We start from the raw sequence: 20,441 nt of genomic DNA, 5'->3' as shown, positions 1-20,441 counted from the left end.
ATATGTCTGCTAAGAGTGGGTGTCAGAAAAGGAATCAGGCAGAAAAACTGCAAACATGCTGAAGCATAAAATGCAGAGGTGGTTATAGTTGTATTCTAAAAGCAGTTTACTTCTATTTTCTTTTTAGTGTACTTCATAACGCAACGTCCCTGCATCAAAAATAATTGAGGGGGGGAAAAAAACAGCAAAAAATTTTCTGAAGTGATCAGCAGGATGATCACTATAGGTATTTTAAAAATAAGCCTTTCCAAATAGGTAGCATCACAATATTCCTGGGATATCTAGTACACTGAAAACATGATTCATCTTCAGAATAAGAAGAAATTAATGGAATTGACAATAAGCAAAGTTTGATGCAACAGAAATACATGCCTGCAATTACCCTAAAACCTTTGCAGCTCTGTCTGGCCATGAGGGGGGGGAAAAAAAAAAGTAATCTTGCTCTTAAGTTCTACAGTCTAGTAGTAGACTAGTTCCAGAATTAATCCAGGTTTGTGTTAGGAACACTGAAATACTATCTTTGCAACATCAAAGTAAAACCTACTGCAGCAAATCAGGAGAAAGGCTGCACAGCTGTTGAGTAGTTAGGAAACCTGGCATAGTGCCCGGTAAACCTGATGTCTCAGCTGCAAAGCGCCCATGTCCATGCAAACTCAAGCTAGCAAGGCAGCTACCGTAAAGAATATACTTCATCAGATAATGACTAAGAATTAAATTTCTTCTTAAAGGGGAGGGGGGCGGGGGAGGGGGAGGGAAGACAACTCAAGTCACTCCTTAGAAGCGCTATCAGCTGAATCCTGATGTTTAAAGAAAATATCGATCCCAGAAAGGTCATTAATCACTACACTCTCAGTAAATGACCTTGGCCAGTGACCTTGATAAGGCTGAATTCTCCTACTGATAGTGGAATGAATTACTTACCCTGTACAGACACAGAACAGTACAATGCTTCGGAACAAAACCAAGGTGCAATTTAACCAGAAGTTATTAAGGAACACTTAACTAGCCAAACAACGAGTGGCTTTAAGGAAATAAAATAGAGAAAAAAGCCACGGCTCATTTGGGCTTTTCTGGTTTTGCTTCTTTCTTTTTATTCCTTTCTAATCCACTCTGTGTTTAGGTCATGGGTATTTTTACCTTTTCTTTGACTTAATTAAAGTGAGACTATTCCTTTAATTTTCACTTGAGTAAACATTCAATTCTTTTCAACTTGGTAGTTCACATCAAAAATAAAATGCCAGTATGATATGGGTGACTGTTTTTTGATATTAATGCTTTTACTTATGGTAGTGTGTAGCTAGCCCAGGAAATGGTGAAGATTTCATTGTGGTTTATCTTGTATAAATTCTGAACAAATATGATACTTCAAGTGAGTTGTTTTTAATGGGCCATTATCTTATTTCAATATTATTCCTTCTATTGGAAGACAAAACAACCTGCATATGGAAGTTTCTTCCCAGAAACTGAGACATCTTCATCACTTTAGACACATCTTCTAGCAAGTATTTTGCAGAATTCACTTGTGAAACTCAGTTCTGCAAGACCAAAAACTTAGTAAAATTGAACAGGGCAGGCTAGGGGAAGATCACAAGAAAAAGGTACTTCAGTCCCTAACAGGACATACTGTAAGCATTAAAAACTTCGGCAAACTTGTGGACAAAAAACAAGCAGTATCTTAGAACAATATGCCTTCATAGACCTCATACAAATTTCCCCAAATCATTGGCTTTCTGCATTTCTTCCTCAGTCATGAGGAATGAAGTGAACAGAAGAATGCTAATTCACTTCTTGCTAGACCCAGCTCAGAGCCTAGCACATAGGTCTGCTTTTATACTAACACCAGAACACACAGTTAGGAGTTAGAAGAGGGTGTATTGGTAAACTTGTCCTATGTCTGATTCAGATAAGTGTTAAACAATGTAGATTGATAGTCTAATTTAGACTTCTATGCTTACCAACACTTATGCTTATTGCTAAAAGTAACTATTACTATTAAATATTGTAGCAAATGTAATAACACTAATTAGTATTGCTGTTAGTTCTTCCCATTATACAAAAGGAGACGGGGGAAAAAAGTAACAATGTGGTCTGTTCCAGGATGTGGAGTATCAGCAGTGCCAACATTTCAGTCAATTAAACAGACTAGACATATTCAAAATTGTGAGGCGGTACCTAGCCAAAGCCAGTGCCCTGTTTACTCTCTCCTCGAGGCCTGTGGTTCCCAATGCTTTCCACATCAGCCAGAATTTGAACGCATCTGGACGCCTGCTGCACTGAATGGACTTGTCACCAGTGTCATAGCTGACATCGTAGAACTTGTCCTGCTGGAACAGGTATGCGGCCTTGGCAGAGTAACACTTCTTCAGGAGGCCCTATTAGAAACACAGTAAAGACTTAGATTGCTGATAAACATTTTCAAACCTTTTTATCTTCACAAGGCAAAGTCTTTTTATCCCGTCTGTACCACCTTCTTAGTAAAACAGAACTGGATGTGCAGGAAACTATCCAAAGCTTATGGTGTGGTTTAAGAACCCTGGATGAACCTGAACCCAGTGAAGTCAGCACTGACAACAAGGAAACTTCTTTTTTTATTATTTTCTTCATAATGTCACTGAAGAGTTGCAGGTAGAAGAGAAATTCTGACTCAGATGATCTCAAGAAACGATGGGAGTGAGTACCGCAGAAACAGTTGCCCAAAGACATACATAGGTGGGAAAGAGGGAGAAGGAGAAACCTGTGTTCACTGTGCCAGTCTATAGATTGGAAGAACAGGTCCTGAGGAGCTTCCTACATGTTCACAAATGGCTCAATCTATTCCTTCTTTGTCAAACAAAGAACTTTATATGTATACAGCACAGTTAGTTGCAGGTAGGGAAGATTTCAGCCCCAAGAAGTAAATGTTTAGCCCTTACCAGAAATTAAAGTCACTGAGGATTTAGTATAGGCTATCTGAGTGGAAGCACCATGAGGAAATTAGTACAACCCCAATTTTTGTCTCTTTTCACAGTTCAGACAATTTTAACATTTGAAAATAACCTCAGAAAAGGTACTTTAGCATACCCTAATTATGGTTTGTAAATGAAATTATTTTTATTCAGCAATCTTCACCCTCCAACTTTTGAGAGGCTGCCCGAGCAGAGATGAGCAGCAGAAAACAAAGATAAATGAGTAACGTGGCAAGTTCCAGCAAAGAACAAAGCTGGGAAAGAGAAAGCACAGAAGCTGTTACAGGTTTAAAGGCGAAGAGCAAGAGAAGAGGCATAGGACTGGGCATTGGCTGAAGAATGAATTATTGAAGTATATTCTGTAATATTATGAAGTAGAGAGAAGGGCTGGCAGAAAGCAGGTTACAAGAGCAGAATTGAGGATGGCCCTACAAGGAGCCCAGGAGACAGAAAAGATTGTAGAATTGTCAGTGATATTAAAAGCAGGTAAGAAAAACAAACCACAATCTATAAGATAATACTAGAATAGAAATTCAGATGAGGTTAAAAACATAGCTACAGCATCTGATTCAGATATGTAAACATGTATTTAAGTGACAGTTGGACCAGATATCTTTCATGCAGAACAGGCCAAGGAACAGAAGTGGACAGCATGACAGAAGTTGCTAAACAGTTTCTCAAAGAGCACAATTCATTTTCCAATTCAACATCACTCTTCAATTTGAACCAACTGAAAAAGCATTTCACATTTCATGCTTTTCTCTGCATCTGCTGCAAGTCTGATTTTAAAATGGCAGACAGTGTCTGACATCACTCTTAATCAAAGTGTCACATTCCCATAACAGAGGTACAATTCTTGATCTACATTACAATACACTACTGCTAACTTTGGAACTGGCAATAGAGAAAAAAAGGGTCAAGACAAAAAAATCCAAAGGAGAAATAATCCACTGGCATATACAGAATAAGTCTCCCTATCTCCTAGCCTTTTCAATTCCCTCCATCGATACTAAAAACAAAACAAACAAAAAAACCAACCTGCGCACCTACTGGTAGAGCACAAAAGGAGAACACCACCAAAGGCTTCTCCACAACTTCTGTAGAGGTCTGACAATCCCATAGTAATATCGCTGGTTTGCAAGAAGGACAGCAAATTCAGTCTGAACTCTTTAGCCACAGGAGCAGCACATTCAGCCTCGTGAAAAGACAGTTTATGTGACAGCTTGGGGAAAAAGGGGGCAGCAGCTGCTCTCCCTCTGCAGTCATCAGAGTGATAACGTGCTGCTGCAGCTGGAAAGCCAATGCTGGGCACAGTTTTTTTGCAGTATATAAGATTCTCACACCTACTTTCCAACTTTTGCAGAAAAAGAAAGGCAAGAAGATGACATTAGAAACTGAAGGTAAGTGAAGCACTGAAGCATCCGTCCTTTACAGTTTTTCCACAGCTTTGTGTTCTCGGGCTAGCAGCTGCACAACAGGAACAGGAATCTGTTTGTCAAGCCATTGTCGCATATTCGTTTACACCTCCACACCTTGATTTTCAGGGAAAATACAAGTTTACTAGATGTGGTATTTAAAAAAAAAAAAAATGGCAGCAACATCCACAAATTTAAGTTAATTGCTTTGTCTCTTACTGACATTAAAATTTTGCACAGTGTTTCTGCAGTAAGTGCAGAGCAGGGCTGATCAATGTGGGACTATCTTCTGCCTTATGAGAATGTAATACAGCTGCACAATAGAGGACATCACAGGATATTAGTTCCCCTCATGCCTGTTGTCTGAGAAATAATTACTTTTGTTTGTCACAAGAAACCTAAACTCTAATATTACAGAAAGACTGAAAAGTTCACTTAAGATCACAGTACAGCTCCAGAGTTTCATAGTTTAAAAACAAATGCTCTAGAGTGCAAACACAACAAGAACAAATAGTTCAATATGTCTGAGTGAACTCAAATTCCCGAGAAAATATTTCATTAAAAAAAAAACCAGTGGGTACTGTCCTATTCTCCTGGTGCATCCAAAGCAGACAAGATGTGCTGGCTTGATGATCCTTTTCCATCTGCTTATCTTACTACTAATGCAACATGCCTAAGAAATCCTGCTGAAGATATTGCCTATTGTCAATCTCCAGAGGTAAGTACAGTGACATCTTCCAGCACGTCACTAGAGCAGACAGGAGAAGAAACAAAAATCACGCTTTGTGAGAAATAAATATGCCAGACCAACGCAAGAAGCAAGGTGAAGGGGAAAGAGAAGGGCAGCGAAAGGAAATGTTGAAGAATAGAGTTTGGGCAGGGAGGACAACAGAAAAGGAAAAAAATCCAAGATAAATTTTATGTTCAAGAAAGCAGTTTCTCCTTGATCACTGCTCTTTCAAAAGTAATAGACTCAAACATGCTGATGACATAAAAAGTCATCTCGGTTTTCCTGAGAAGTTTAAAAGTAGCTTTCTAATTCAACATTCTCAGTCCCAAGAAGACTCCAGCAGTTTTCTACACAGTGAGCTGCCCCATCTGTTCAGAATTGCAAAAATTTCATTACAATTGACCCAGTTGACAAGTTTGAAATTCTCTCTTCAGCATCTTTTCTCTTTCTACCCTTTGTACAGAGACTAATGGTAGTGCTCTGCCTTATGCTGGGGCTGTTAAAGTTTAGAAAATGGAATACTATTTTCATGGAGGGCCCAGTCCACTATGAAGTTTCAAATAGCCTTTGGTTTTGATGAAGTTTATGGATAGTTGTTGTGTGTTCTAATTAATGGCAAATAAATAATAATTATAGATACTGAAATCATAGAATCATAGAACATCCTGAGTTGGAAGGTACCCATAAGGATCGAGTCCAACTCCTGGCTCCACACAGGACCAGCCGAATCAGAGCATGTGACTGAGAGCATTACCCAGATGCTTCTTGAACTCAGTCAAGCTTGGTGCTGTGACCACTTCCCTGGGGAGTCTGTTCCAGTGCCTGACCACCCTCTCAGTGAAGAACCTTTTCCTGATATCCAACCTAAACCTCCCCTGTTGCAGCTTCATGCTGTTCCCTTGGGTTCTATCACTGGTCACCAGAGGGAGAAGATCAGTGCCTGCCCCTTCGCTCCCGCTCATGAGGAAGCTGTAGGCTGCGATGAGGTCTCCCCTCAGTCTCCTCTTCTGTAGGCTGAACAAACCAAGGGACTTCAGCCTGTCCTCATACGTCTATGAAATCAATATACGTCTATTGAAATCAATATATAAAAGCTCCAGTTTCATAATTCAACATGTTTTCCTAATTGAACAGCAAGACTTCTGATACCTTTCATTTCCATTGCTAGTTAAAAGTGAATTTCAATTTCATTAACAAAGAATCTTTTCCCCTAAGACAAACATCTTCCAGATTTGCCTCATCTAAGGCAATAAGGACAATCCTTTGAATGGCATACTTGAATATTCTCAAAAGCAGTACAGTGCAAAAGGCCACCCCTGCAATTCACTTCAAGAAGTAAGAAGGAGCACTCAGTTGTGCTAACCCCAAGCAGAAAGCAATGGGAATAGTGTATTCCCTGTGGCTGCCCTAGAAAGGAACCAGAGAAGTAGATATCTTTGTGATTCTGCTAATGATGAGGAAGAGATTACACTGCAGATGACTACCGTGATCACCTCAATCAATTATATTCTATGCTAAACTGGGATTTCCTTAGCTACATTCTTTGAGACTTTATTTTAACTAAAAAGTGAAAATTCTGCTCATTACCTAGAATTCATTGCTAATTACCTAACCTAGTGCTACACTCTAACGAGCGACAGAACTTTGGCACTGGTGATAAACACTCATTCTCTATTTATATGGTGATAATATTCATGTTTATATAGATTATAGCAAGGACAAATATGAGTAGCTCTGTGGTCGTAAGGGAGTATGTACAACCCAAGACTGATTCACAGCATTTTAAGAACATGTAAGAACAAAGTTGACTCGCTAATATTTTGACAATATCAATCCATCTAGCTTTGTGTTTAAACAGTCACTGCAACTCACACCACAGCAATACAAGTGTTTTCTGAGTAAGTCTGTCTTATTACAAAAGTGATGAAAGTTTCTCAGGGTATGACAGTGAAAAAGGGTGTCCTGGTTTCAGCTGGGATAGAGTTAATTTTCTTCCTAGCAGCTGGTATAGTGCTGTGGTTTGGATTTAGGATGAGAATAATGTTGATAACACACTGATATTTTAGTGTTGCCAAGCAGTCAAGGACTTTTCAGCTTCTCATCCCAGCCTGCCAACAAGAATGCAGGGGGTGCACAAGAAGCTGGGAGGGGACACAGCCAGGACAGCTGACCCAAACTGGCCAAAGGGATATTCCATACCATATGACATCATGCTCCGTATATAACAGGGGGTTGGCCAGGAGACAGCGTGGCTCAGGAACTAGCTGAGCATCAGCTTTGGGTGGTGAGCAATTGTGCTGTGCAGCACTTGGTTTGTATAGTCTATTATTATTATAATCTTTTTCTGTCCTATTAAAATGTCTTTTTCTCAACCCACGAGTTTTACCTTTTTCTTTTCGATTCCCTCCTCCATCCCACTGTGGGGGGGGTAGAGAGCCAATGGCTGAGTAGTTGTTTTAGCTGCCTCCCAGTTAAACCACGACAAAGGGAGAGCTGTGCATTTCTTGAGTGCTTTAAGCATTCATAGAACTACTGTCATTGATCGGAGCTTTTACGGAGGATTAGCCAACTTCTCTTTCCCTTTGGTGAAAATGCTTCTCCCTTCTAATCAAGACAAACGCATATTTCTCTTTTCTATGTCTACGTTTTTTGGAAGTCATTCCAATTTTGTTTCACTAAGGCTGGAAGATACTCTTTTAATGGCATTTCACTGCAGTTTACCCTTTTTTTTTTTAATTTGTATAGGAAAAAATTTAAATACAATGTTTCATTCTGATAATCTAGCTGCAATGTTTTAAGCCTATTAACATCGCTAAAGCACATAGCTTTATCGATACCATGTGGCAAAAAAACCCCAAACCAAACAAAACCAGTCACTATTACTTTTGCTAATGGCAAATTAAAGTTTATCCACTACGTCAGAAACGTGATGATTCCTTCTAAAGATTATCTTCTCATACATAAAATAAAGTACAAAGTTTGGGCTTGTTAAACAATCTATACCTAAAAAAAAAAGAAAAAAAGAAAAAAGAAAAAACAGGAAAAAAAAAAAAAAGAGAGAGACACCTAGAAAATCTGAGTATCCACTTATAATCACCTAACCTTAATCCTGAGGTAGTCCACAGTTTCCAAATGGCCCTCAAAGCAAATGGGAAGACAGGCTAACAAAAATTCCTTAATCAGACCTTCAAAGGGAGCTAGGGCTTGATTCATAAATGGGACTTAACATCTACATTTAACATTTCACTGCTCTGATTTCTTGCAGAATTCACTGCTTCAGAAACTACCTGAGGTTCCCTGAACATTCACTAGCAGAGCAATGTGTGCCAAAATCTTCCAGATCCCACTTCAGCATCCAGGTCCCACTGACACATCCTAACCACAGTGTGAAGGAATTATATTCACATATAATTGTGTGCTTCATCTGCAGCCACAGGTATTTATGTAATTTAAGAGCAGTGGAACAAGCTCCAAAGTGCAAAACTGATACATATACTCTTCCCTTCTCTTACTGGTGTGAAAATAGCATTTTTAATGGGAAACTGGATTCAGCTGCCTGTTCTGGTATGGAGAGGATCAAAGTGAAGCAAGACCTTTCTGCCAAAGTGACTTAAATATGCATTTGATCTTTTTTTCTTAAGGATTTATACTCCAACACTTTCAAAAAGCTGAAAAGAAAGTACTCAAATTTGTATGTGCATCTGCATATAAAGACTGCACTGGCACATACACAAAATACGTAAGTGCCAATTTTCCAGGAATTAAACAGAGTAAAATGCCCTCTCCTCCCCATGCAGAGAAATCATCTACTTTACGTCTCACTGTACAACAGGATCTGACTGTATGATCAGTAATACTTGTGTTTTCACCCCTCAATGGCCTAGGATTCAGCTCTACAACTATTTCCAGCACAACGGTGCCTAGCTGTGATTTATAAGTAGAATAGGATTGCCCTACCAGACATTACACTGCATAGAAGGAGAATACAGAAAGGCTGCCAGAGCCCTGAAGTTGGAACAGTATTTGTAAAAGGACTCTAAATGCCAGGGCAGCTAGAATATTTCATTCCTCTCCGTTTCTTTCCTCATTCTTCCTGAGAAATCTCCGCTATTCTGCCCAAGTAGTCTAATCATTACCTGGGGCTATATCTACGTACTGGGCCTAATTAGTTAAAAATATAGCATTGAATTCTTCCCAAGCCTGCAATTAAGACACCACATTAATCTTAGTCAATAACTTCACTCTACTTGCTTTTCATCCTGCAATAAAGATAAAGTGATGGACGGGTAGTCCTGGAGTCTAATCCTCTTTAATCCCACAGTCTCTAGTCTAAGAAAATGAGGAGGCACACTTCTCCTTGCTGTCCTGCCATGTCTCACCCCCAACTTGGAACAATCAGCTCCAAGAGAACGCTGATTAGTATCTATGCTCTTTGGTTCTCATCAGTTCTTACTGCCAGAAGTTAGTAACCAATTACATGGATAGCTAACCACTAGCAGCTGAATAGAAACTAGCAGCTGTTTTGACAGAGATTTATAAGCAATGGCCACAAAATAGCGATGCAAACCTCAGAGGTTCCATATCTTCATGATGTTCAGTCATTCATAACCTACGAAGTATAAGCTAAAACTCACCCCTGATGGTGGACAATGGGCGTAAGTTTTAGCAGGGCTGAATTTGAAATGGGGCTTGAAATAATCGACCTCTTACTGGTTTCTTTATTACAATAGAAGAATTCCACAAAGATATAAGCCGGGACTTTTACGACATTACAGACTCATCTCACTTTTGTACCACTTGAGATCAGAGCTCTGTTCTTTGCTTGCTAGACCTTTTAATTAGTCATGGCTTTTGGAAAGCTTAAAGCATGCTGGTGATGAGGAAGAACTAGCAGAGTAAGGAAAGAAGGCTCAGCACCTTTACCTGCACATGCTCCGACTCCTATCCATCTCTTTTCCCACTCTGGTGCACCCACGTAAGAGGCTGTGAAGAGGAGCTCTGCCTACTTTAAACAGAGACACAGTACTGCTGCAGTCCCAATAGATGACAGCTATTCTGAGGACTTTGATGAGCTCAGTGCTTAAGTGCTGCAGACCCAGGTGATAAAATACTCAATTCTGAATGCAAATCATGCACAGAAGTTAACTAGCAAGGGCACCAGCTGCAAAATTTGACCACTGGTGAGTACAGTGACTTGGATCAGTTTGACCCTGCTCTCTTATCACCCTTTAATTTTGTGGTGAAATTCAAAGTAATATCATTCAGCCTTTTGCACTGCAGTGTAGTAAAACTGACTTGCAGTTGTTTTCTAATTATTTCCACTTCCATATTACAGCAATGACAGCCTACAGCATTTAAAAAACAAAAAACAAAAAAACCACCAAACCCAAAGAACAAACAGGAGGACTTACAGAGTTGTCTTTCACCAGAAGAGCACAGCACTGGATTCCTGCCAACAGCATTTTATGGGGATTCCAGGCAACAGAATCAGCCCTGAGAAATTTATAAACAGAGAAAGGGAGGTGAAAATTGTATCTATAATCATGGGTATAAGAGAATCAAAAATGGCCAAACACAATCCAAGCAGACAAATCAGATTTCCCATTTTTTCCTCCCCATATACCCATAGGTTCAGAAATATCTCCAATTAATAGTAATATTTATTTTGGAAAATGCAGCTCTCATGGAGGCCAACAGGCCACACAACTTCCATCTCAGTCCCTGGTAGGTGTGCCTATGAACTAAAGTGACTTACCTGTGGATGCCATGAAGAAGTCTGCAATGCTTCCTCGATATCAAAGCTGAGCCACCCCAAGAAGCCTGTTGGAACATTTATAGAGCCAAGACAATATTATTTGTACAAAGTTCTCTTGATAATGCTTCAACTAATAATTTCTGAAGATGTTTTATCTTATTTAAAACTTACTTTACTACACAATCAGTGGGCTAAATTTTGCCTTTAATATCATCTACTGATATAAAGATGGCAGCCTAAGGCTGTGCCTCAAATAAAGGAGCTGATGGTTTGTGCCACTATGTGAGCCACAAACCACACTGTCCCTTCTGTGTAAGCAAGGGCATGAACTGAAGCGTCCTTGAATAACCAGACCCATTCCTGATACTGAATCAGAGCTGCTTCCTTTCCCCTAGCCTAAACCTAAGCAGTGAGAGCAGAAAGCTCCATTTGGCATAACTTCTTCCTGCTAGCTGTTTCCTTTCGCAGACATTCACAAGGGAAATAGTAGAGAATTATAATCTCTGCCAATTGCATACTCCAGGCTCAGATTTTCCACAGAGTTTGGACATGAAAAGTGAAGTCAGTGAGTAGGCAACAGCAGCATTTCTGTTACCAGCAATCCAATTGATATTAAAACGGAGTAAGCCTCACCACGTCTCCCTCAGGTCATCTGAGAACTGTGTTGTCTAAGAGTCATTTAGGCCTTCTCTGTAATGAGGGGCTCACCACTGAGACTACTTATCAAGTGTCATTTTATCTATCCTAGATACTTGCCTTTGGGTGACACCTTTTGCAGATGTCTCTCCATGGACTATAGAAGGAACCCAGACAACAAGCTTTTATTACATAAGTTTAATTTCTGGCAACTGGATCCATGAATTCTGCAAGGATCAGATTTCACCCACTGGGTGCTCTGAATCTTCCTTTCTCAAAGAACGATATTTGTCCACAGGGGAGGGGTAGAGGCAACAAACACTAGACAAGTTATACAGTGCATTTGAGAAATTATTAATAAATATGAAAAAAAACCTATTTTCAATGTTCATGCAGGCAGAATCCACTTAAGCAAATTCCCTGTGAAGTAAGCAAGGCTCCTCAGAGATGCACAGGAGGCATAAGTCCACAGAACATGTGGACTCAGCATATTTTAAACAAAGATTCATACATTCTGGGCTAATGAAGAAAAAAGAAAAAAAAAAAACCAACACTGATGTGAAGATTCCTGACCTAAGCATGGAGAATACATGCTTGTTTGGCTTTTGTTCTTTTTTTTCCTTGAAAGAAACAGATGTGATAGCTGACCTATGAATTTAGCATCAGTATTTGCTTCATAAGCCATACATTAGGAATAAGATCTGCTATCTCTGGGAGACAGGAATGGTAAAGGCTCATAAGGGAAATGAAAGGTTAATAACTTGTCTTAACACATGTCATTCTCATTAATGCAGTATGTTAATGCACCACATCATATTTTATGTTGTCATGCTCACAACATCCTTGCTGAGGAAAGGGCTGCTGCTCAATCTAAGGTAACTAAGGGACCTAAGGTAGGAAATTATTTGCCTCAAACTGCACAGTAATCCTGTGGCAGAACTGTGACTTGAAACTGGGTTTCTCCAACTAGCCCAAATTTGCCATGTTATGGGAAAACAATCAAACTGAACTTCCTATTCATAGACAAATTTTACTCGTTCTATGATTCAGTAAAGTCAAAACAGTCACTAAATTATTCCCTGATTTTCATAATCCATAAGCAACCCATTGAAATACAGTTAGTCTTTACAAAATGTGTATCCAAAGGCATCTGTATTTGAAAAAGTTGACATTTTCAGAGTCTCTGAAAAACAGGACTAGAAAGGCCCTCAAGAGGTCATCTCAACAGCGTGCCACCTCCAAAGGCAGGATCAGCCATATTCATCTCATTTCTGTCAAACACTTGTCTTTTCTAGAGATTATTAATCGATGAACACACTCAGCTTGTGATTAGCATCAAAGTGAAAAGTAAGGTGCAGAGAGACATCAGTAATTGCTGCCTCCACAGCACTATTGGCACTACTTCCCACCTTTGTTTTAAAAATTACTGCTGGAGATCTGGAAGAGAGGGATGATAGTACTGGAGGTCCAGGCATCTCCACCACCTTTCAACCTCTCCTTGAGCCACAGTACTACAAGATGAACTTGTGCTCCATGCTTCTTTACCCAGTTCAAAGACCAAGCAGTCAGGGGAACAGATTATTCCTTTTCTTTTTGCAGCAGCTTTTAAAGCATCTGTAGACTATTACGTATTGTCTCTCTGTCTTTTCTAGTTTAAGTAACATCAGTGCTTTCAATCTTTCCTCATTGGTCATAATTTCTAGATATGGTTCTGTTTATCCTCATTGCTTTACTATTTTCTAATCTTTCTCCTGTAGGTTCTTAACCTTCTTGAAATGCAGCTTTTTATATGGACACAATCTCGACAAAGCAGATGGAGCACCAAGCAGAAAGAGAGACTATTTTCTGTATCTTCTTTATTCAACTCTGAAGACATTTAACCCTATCTGAAAATGCTTATGATCACTGATTTGTGATATACTGCACACCCTAGATCTTTTTCTGAAGACCTGCTCTCTAGCCAACAATCCCCAGCCTGTGTTTGTGCAGTTGATTATTACAGCTTAAACTTGGAGCTCTCTCTTTATTGAACTGTAGCCTAGTTTTTCCACTTTTTTCTACAAACTGTCAAGATCTCTTTGATTTCTAATCCTGTCCTCCCACTGCCTCTTGCAGCAGTTTTATGTCATTTTCATTTTTAGTCAGCGTATTCTTTTTCATCCAAGTTATTCATGAAAATACCAACTAACTTCTAACCTAGGATGGGCTGTTGTGGAATCCTGCTCAAAATTTTCTCCCCTTTCAGCAGTGAACCACTGGTAACTGCTCTCTGGGTTTGATTTTCCAGCCAGGTTTTCACCTGCTACCACACCTGCAGCTTGGCATGTTTCTCTGGCTTTCTGATGAGATATTGCAAAGACACAATAAAGTTAACTGCTTCTCCTCCATCCATGAGACTACAGAAGGAAGGTAGATTGATCAAACCAGATTGACACATTTTGTTTACGACAAATCCAGCTGATACAGCAATGCAGGGTAGCTCAAAACACAAAGATTATCATCTGTGTCCCATGCAACGTAATTAGTAACTAGGTATGTGAAAATTACTGTTTCATATGCAACAAACCACTTACAGCTGAATGATGGGGATCACAGTGTTTGCAATGTGATTAAACTCACTACCTAAGCACAGGCTAATAGGTCAAACCTGATTTTCTGTACTGGCCTAGTCACAGGAAAAAAGAAGGCAAAGTAAGGACCAGCAGGGAAGAAATACTCCTACATAGTATTTAAAGCTGCATGAACACAACACATGACGTACATAAGCGCTGGAGCTTGAGTGCATATTGATGATGCAAAACAAGTCATTAAGGCATCATAGATGAATGCGAAAAGCAACTGGAATGCGTGTACAAATACTGTAACGTGCACAAAATAAGCCTGGTTATAGTCTTTGCACTTAGGCTGCTGAATGGCTTGACTGCTGAGACAGTTTGGGCTTATTGGTATTATCTTCTTAAAACAACTTTTCCCTTAACTCCCTTTTCCTCTTTAGATTTGTCTCCATGCGAGAGCTTATCTACTATTTCTGACTTTATTGAAATTTATCTTGCTGAAGCCCACTGATTTTATGTTGACATTCTCCCTTTTGCCCTCCTAAGAATCATGAGCTTTATCGTTTCATATTTAATGAAAAGAGTCTCCCTAAGGCAAACATACCAATTTTTGGGATCAGAAAATATTCTGAAATGAGATACATCAGTGTCAATCTGGAAATAATACCACTGACATTCATATAAGATATTCTTATAAACAGCTCTTGAGACCATTTGCAGTAGAAAATCCTGATTCCCATCAACAATACATGAACAGTCCTAAATTAGACACACCTTTCCCTGTTTTTTAATCTTTGTTTTAATTGTACCATATCTTTTTTTTCCTCCAAAGTTACAGCAGGCCAAAACAGCAGCATTCACTTGCTAGAACTCAGACTGCATAACATGTAAATCATTCAACAAGAAGCCAGGTCTTTCAGAAGAACGTAGATCCTCAAAGCTTTCAAAAAATATGATATTCTTGCCTATAAGGCTAGAAGGAGGTAAGCTTACTTAAAAACAAAGAAAAAAAATCCAACTCTTCACTATGTTTCTTGTACATTCTTTCTGAATGGCAGATGCCTGGTCTTTTCACATATTATTCTAGTAAACGTATTTCTAATAGTGCTATGAGTGAAAAAAAGGTCACATTATGAATTACAATCTGCTCATTTTACCATAGCACATTTGTATATACATGTATGCCTGATGTCCCTTAGGTGGAAAGCTTTCAGTCTTTTCCCTATACCCTGTTCTCATATAAATACAGCTAGAAACTTTAAACAAAAAATAAAGAAACAGCCATCCACTCAATTCTTCAGAGACGGTGTAAGGAAAGATGGAAAAAATACTGATAGAACTCCTGAGAACCATTGAGAGGTTCATAACATGAATCACATCTTAACAGAACAATTGGTCTTTCAGACCATAAACCAAATTTATTACTGGACATTTGTCCTTCTACTGGGAATCAATTAACATCTGACAACTACAGTCACTGTTCAAACAGAAAGTTAACTTTAAGATATTCAATGACATTTTTACCTGAGTTTAACGTGAGGCAAAATTGGAAGAAGAAAAAACCCTATCAACTGCATATGAAGTATATAGTTCACAACGTGGCCCAGGCCCATCTCACATAATTTTAGTTATTCAGCTACAGGGAGTATGTTAGGAGACTACTCATTGTCCTCCTACAGCCATTGAATAGAAGTGGCTGGACCCATCTCCAACTCACCTAAGATCCAACACAGACTCTGAATACATCCCTCTTTCCACCGACTATACGCAGACACACAAGAGACTAGCGCCTAATGCAAATGCTGCACGTGTGCTGAAAATCTGCTGGGTCGTTCTCACCAGCACACAGTTTAAATACTAGGGCTAAATTCTCCACCTTTGCCTCCAAGTCAATAAGAAAACTCTTGTGACTCACAGCGACTTTATTTATTAATGTCTGCGACACATTTAGTTGAAACACACATCGCTGCCTACGTGATTTTTCTTTAGATACTCAACATTAAACAAACACTTCAAAAATTTAGTGCAGGTCTAAAAATCTCCATTAACGTTGTGCCAGACTCTCTCATTGCTCCATGGCTGTTAATCTAGCCATTCTGGAATTGTGGCATTGCAATTACAGAGAGAATGCAATTTTAGCAAATATGAAGAGACCTAGTTTTAAAAAAATACATTGACAGCTAATTCTTTCAGGTAATAAAAAGGCTAAATGATTATTCCAAAAAAGTTCATGAATGGATTTTAATATCCAAACCTAAAATTATAAAGAAATGACAAAACAAAAATTTCTAAACAATTCAGGATAATGTAAGGAGATCCACAGGAAACTCAAACCTGTAAATATCACACAGAATAATTTATGACTGGTTGAGTCAGAAATATACCTTTATTTTAACCCAGACAAACCATACACCGCAATTCTAATGTGTCCATTCTCCCATAGAATGTGGAAAGAATCCAAAGTTATATTTGTGTATAATCACCCTTGAAGCATTTTTAGGAGGTAGCAAGAAGAAATTGATTTTAAAATCATTCTGAAATATAACCTGACAACGACAAAATAGCTTTGACTGCTTGTCACAACCAAATTATTTGCTGTTTTTCAGAACATGTAACAGAGAGAAATCAGAATGTATTTCTGTTCTCCATGCAAAAAAAAAAAAACGTTACCAGAGTTCAACTTACTTCTACAAAGAAACATCAACAGTCAAAAAAAAAAAGCAATTATAAAAAAAAGCAATGCTAAACACAACTACACAGTATACAAACTCACGTCAACATGAAGCCAGAGGCCATGCTTTTCACAGATATCGGCAATTTTATCCAGAGGATCAAATGCTCCCAGCACTGTTGTGCCTGCTGTAGCGCAGACAAGAAATGGTGCTGACCCCTGCAATAGGATTCAAAACAAAAAATTGTCATTTGCACTGCTCATTTCCTCCAGTATATCTGCAAAGCTAAAGTATAAAAAGGTCTAGGAATATAGGACAAAGATGTGACAGTCTATATTTTAGTTTCCCAGCAGAAGGTAGTGCATCTAAAAGGTCTGGCTCTTTTAAAAAAAAAAAAAAAAAAAAAAAAAAAGAGCATTTTCCATTTCCAGTTAACATCATCCCAGGGCAGACTTCACCAGCTTCAGACTGTTTTGACAGATGCTAGTTTTGTCAAGATCAAAACATACCGAATATTTGACATCTCTCTTTATACACTGATTTTCATTTCTCAGTCTTCCACATTTTACTACCATATTTGCTGCCATTCTGCCGAATAAAATAAAGCTACTAGCTCAGCCAGCAGGCTACCCATGCAAGGAAAGGGCTCATCCCTTTAGGGGTTCCACCTGTGTCGTCTCTACAGTGCCCCTATTCTCTGTCTAGCGAAGAGGAACCTTCTGCTAGGGAACACGATTTGCCTTCAGCACCACTGGCACATACCGTGACGGGGACAGCCATCGCTGTCTGACCCTGACCTACAGCAAAGCGCTGTTCTCTTGCTCCTACTCCTGTCTAGAAAACAGGCAAGGCTGTAGATGGTCAGGAGAGACACCACTGGAAATTTCAGACAGTTTTAAGGTTAGACAGGTGGGATAAGGAAAACTACTGTCAGGTTGCAGTCTCAGACAACCGTCACAAGCCATCCATTTTGGTTTCAGTGGCTTTGCTTATTGCTTTCCCGTTCAGCTAATACCAGGGGTGCAATTACAATAGCAGACTAGGCCGCGTGCACCGGCTGGCACCTTCCCTTGCAGGTGTACGTGCCTTGTGCCTGCTTAGGAGCAGAAAACAAAACAATAAAAAGAATCCGTAGAGTTTGAAACAACTTCATGAAATTGAGGGTACCAGCCCTCGCGATGACTGTGCGGTCTCACGTGCTGGTAAATATATGTGGAAGGAACTCCTCTGAACATTTCAGCATCCGGCCCGCAGTGTGACAACACAGTTACTGAAGAGGGACTAAAGTTGTTATTAAATTGTATAATCTGGAATCCCTGGAGTTCACTTGCAGTGAATTAAATCTCGCAGATGACGTAAAGTCTCTCTGCTGATGTAACTCAAGATAGCTTCACTGAAATCAGACATCAGCTGGAAAATCAAACTCTACATATGAGTCTTTTATGTATCTTCAATTCAGCTGAAATCTGATCTGTCTCTTTAAAAAAAAAAGTTGTCTCTTTTAAACATCTGCTACGGAGACAGACAGGCTTGATTCATATTTACTCTCTGACAGTTTTATACTTCTTGAACAGCGTAGAAGATTGTTAGAACGGTACATAATTATGATTTATTTGTATTTTAATTTTCTTTACAAATTCCTAAAGCAGTGAAAAGTAACCTTGGAATTAATTTAAATTAATCTCATACATTCACAGAGAACTACCAGCCTATAATTCACTTCTTGGTCATTCATTCCTAGTACAATCTACCACAAAAGGCAATCAAACTTATAAACCAGCCTGAAGCTCAAGTGCAAAACACTTGTGAGTGCGGCAAAGATGTATCTGCTGCACCTAGTTCCTGTTAGCATTCTCACCAATTTTTTCCCACAGCTACATCAAAGTCAAGGGTCCCCCAGCAGCCAGAAGGTAACATGACTGAATATGGGGACAAGTCTGAGATCTCTACAAATTCCAAAGATTGTTACCATTACATTTTTCCCCACAAAGAAGGAAATTAAATATAGTTAAATAAATAAATCTTCCTGACTAAATTCTCTAAAAAGAGGCCTAAGACTCTTGCTATTCATAGTCAGTGATCATTTTGTGCTCCTATCACTACAAATACATTCTCTGCTGTCTAGAGTCATTAGAATATTTACTGTAATTCACTGAATTGTCCTTCTGTAAAAGTTGTAAAGTAGCACTTTATCAAGGACAGACACACTTACTGAAGCTCTGATGAAATGAAAACCTTCCAATACACCTGTAACTTCCATTAAAATGCAAGTGAAATAGTGTTCTCCTGTAAGCAGAGCATTTTAATATAGAACATTTGTTTTTAAATTGCAGAGCACCATACTGAGGTTGACCTTTTATTTAAACTCATAAATGTCAGAGGATTTCTTTCAAATAACCAGTACCTTTATTATTACATCAACAAACAAGAATTCTGTTTTTGCAAGAGCAAAGAGCTCATTCTCCTGTCAGCTTGCTTCCTCCTGCCCCATTTAATTTCAGTCCTTTTTTCCCCCCCTCCAGCTTGCTCAAATGAGTAAAGTAAGGTTGTCTTCCACAGATAACACAAAGCACAGAAAGAGGCAATCAAGAGAGTTTGCTAGGTCATTAGGGCCACCGCGTATCAGTAGTTATTCTGTCTAGCATGAAACTCACAGAGGAGATGGCTGTTTGGCAAAAGATGTATCTAAATCAGGTCTTAATGAAAGCTGTGGCCATGCCAGTGCACGACAGGACAGCACAGCCTTGGCATTTCTATCAGCCACAAAAGTAGGTTTCTCAAGGTAGGATTCCATGGTAGGCATTGTCCACACCACGGACGTTGCGCTAGTTGCTTGGTATTCACAGATCATGGACCGAGGACTGAGCTCTGAATCCTGCTGCTCTCATGCACAAACTGGACGTGAGAAATAGGGTGAGCTAACCGAGCCAAAAGAAGATGCTCCGTGCCTTAGAATTCACATCCAGTCCTCCAAGTGCTTTAAAATGAGTTATGTTGACTATAGTAAGTGCTGTCTTACAGACTGTGGGAATGTATGTTAATACACACATCAGTACATTTCCAAATGCTGGCCTTTGACTTTCTACTTGGCAAAGTCCCTGGGGGAAAAGAGGCACAGCATGGAATCCCTGCACTCTTGCTACAATACTAGAAAGGACCAAATTTAGCATTTGTAGGTGGTGTGATAGAGACTAAGCCACATGTTACAGTTCTTACTGCAGAAGATAGAGCAACAGCAGCTGTAATTAACTGAAAAACCTACAGTTTTCATTTACCATTTAAAGGAAACCAATACTGCATCCATTTAAAAAAAGGATCAAGGGCAAAAGAAATCCTAGCAGAAATGTGCTAAATACTTCAGAGCAGTGTTGTTCTCTCAGGACTTTCATTAGTAGCAAACAACCTGTGGAATTTTTCTCCCTCGGAAGGGTGCGGCACCTAGAAGTCTTGGCTTGTTACACAAGCTTGTGGCAAACAGATCACACCTGTTAGAAAGACACTGGTACATGAACTGCCCTATTTTTAAGATTTCACTCACTCTTAGTTCTCCTTCCTTTCACTCAGACACAAGCACACCATCTGCATACACTCTTCCTATCTCCTTCATACTCTCTCTCCCCCTCTCACCTCTTTCCTGGCCCGTTGGACTTGTTTCTCCAGTTCCTCAGGTATCATCTTACCTCTAAGGGACACAGATTTAAAACTTTTTCAGTTACATTGAAATAGGTTGGTT

At 39.3% G+C, this 20,441-nt stretch overlaps 1 protein-coding gene across 2 annotated transcripts in view; it reads right to left on the bottom strand.

Moving 5' to 3' along the window:
* Positions 1 to 20,441, bottom strand: part of GADL1 (glutamate decarboxylase like 1) — a 132,693-nt gene that overhangs the window by 40,948 nt on the left and 71,304 nt on the right. For both annotated transcript variants that reach the window (XM_054818276.1, XM_054818277.1), the window contains 5 exons: positions 20,336 to 20,390; positions 16,810 to 16,926; positions 10,846 to 10,910; positions 10,502 to 10,583; positions 2,173 to 2,372 (listed from right to left, as the gene is read on the bottom strand). In XM_054818276.1, coding sequence (XP_054674251.1) covers positions 2,173 to 2,372; positions 10,502 to 10,583; positions 10,846 to 10,910; positions 16,810 to 16,926; positions 20,336 to 20,390 — 519 coding nt within the window. The remainder of the gene's footprint in view (positions 1 to 2,172; positions 2,373 to 10,501; positions 10,584 to 10,845; positions 10,911 to 16,809; positions 16,927 to 20,335; positions 20,391 to 20,441) is intronic.

The sequence above is a fragment of the Grus americana genome, chromosome 2 (genome assembly GCF_028858705.1).
Source record: "Grus americana isolate bGruAme1 chromosome 2, bGruAme1.mat, whole genome shotgun sequence".
In the NCBI taxonomy this organism is placed as follows: domain Eukaryota; kingdom Metazoa; phylum Chordata; class Aves; order Gruiformes; family Gruidae; genus Grus; species Grus americana.
Note: the sequence above shows the minus strand (reverse complement) of the source record. Positions and strands in the feature narration are given on the sequence as shown.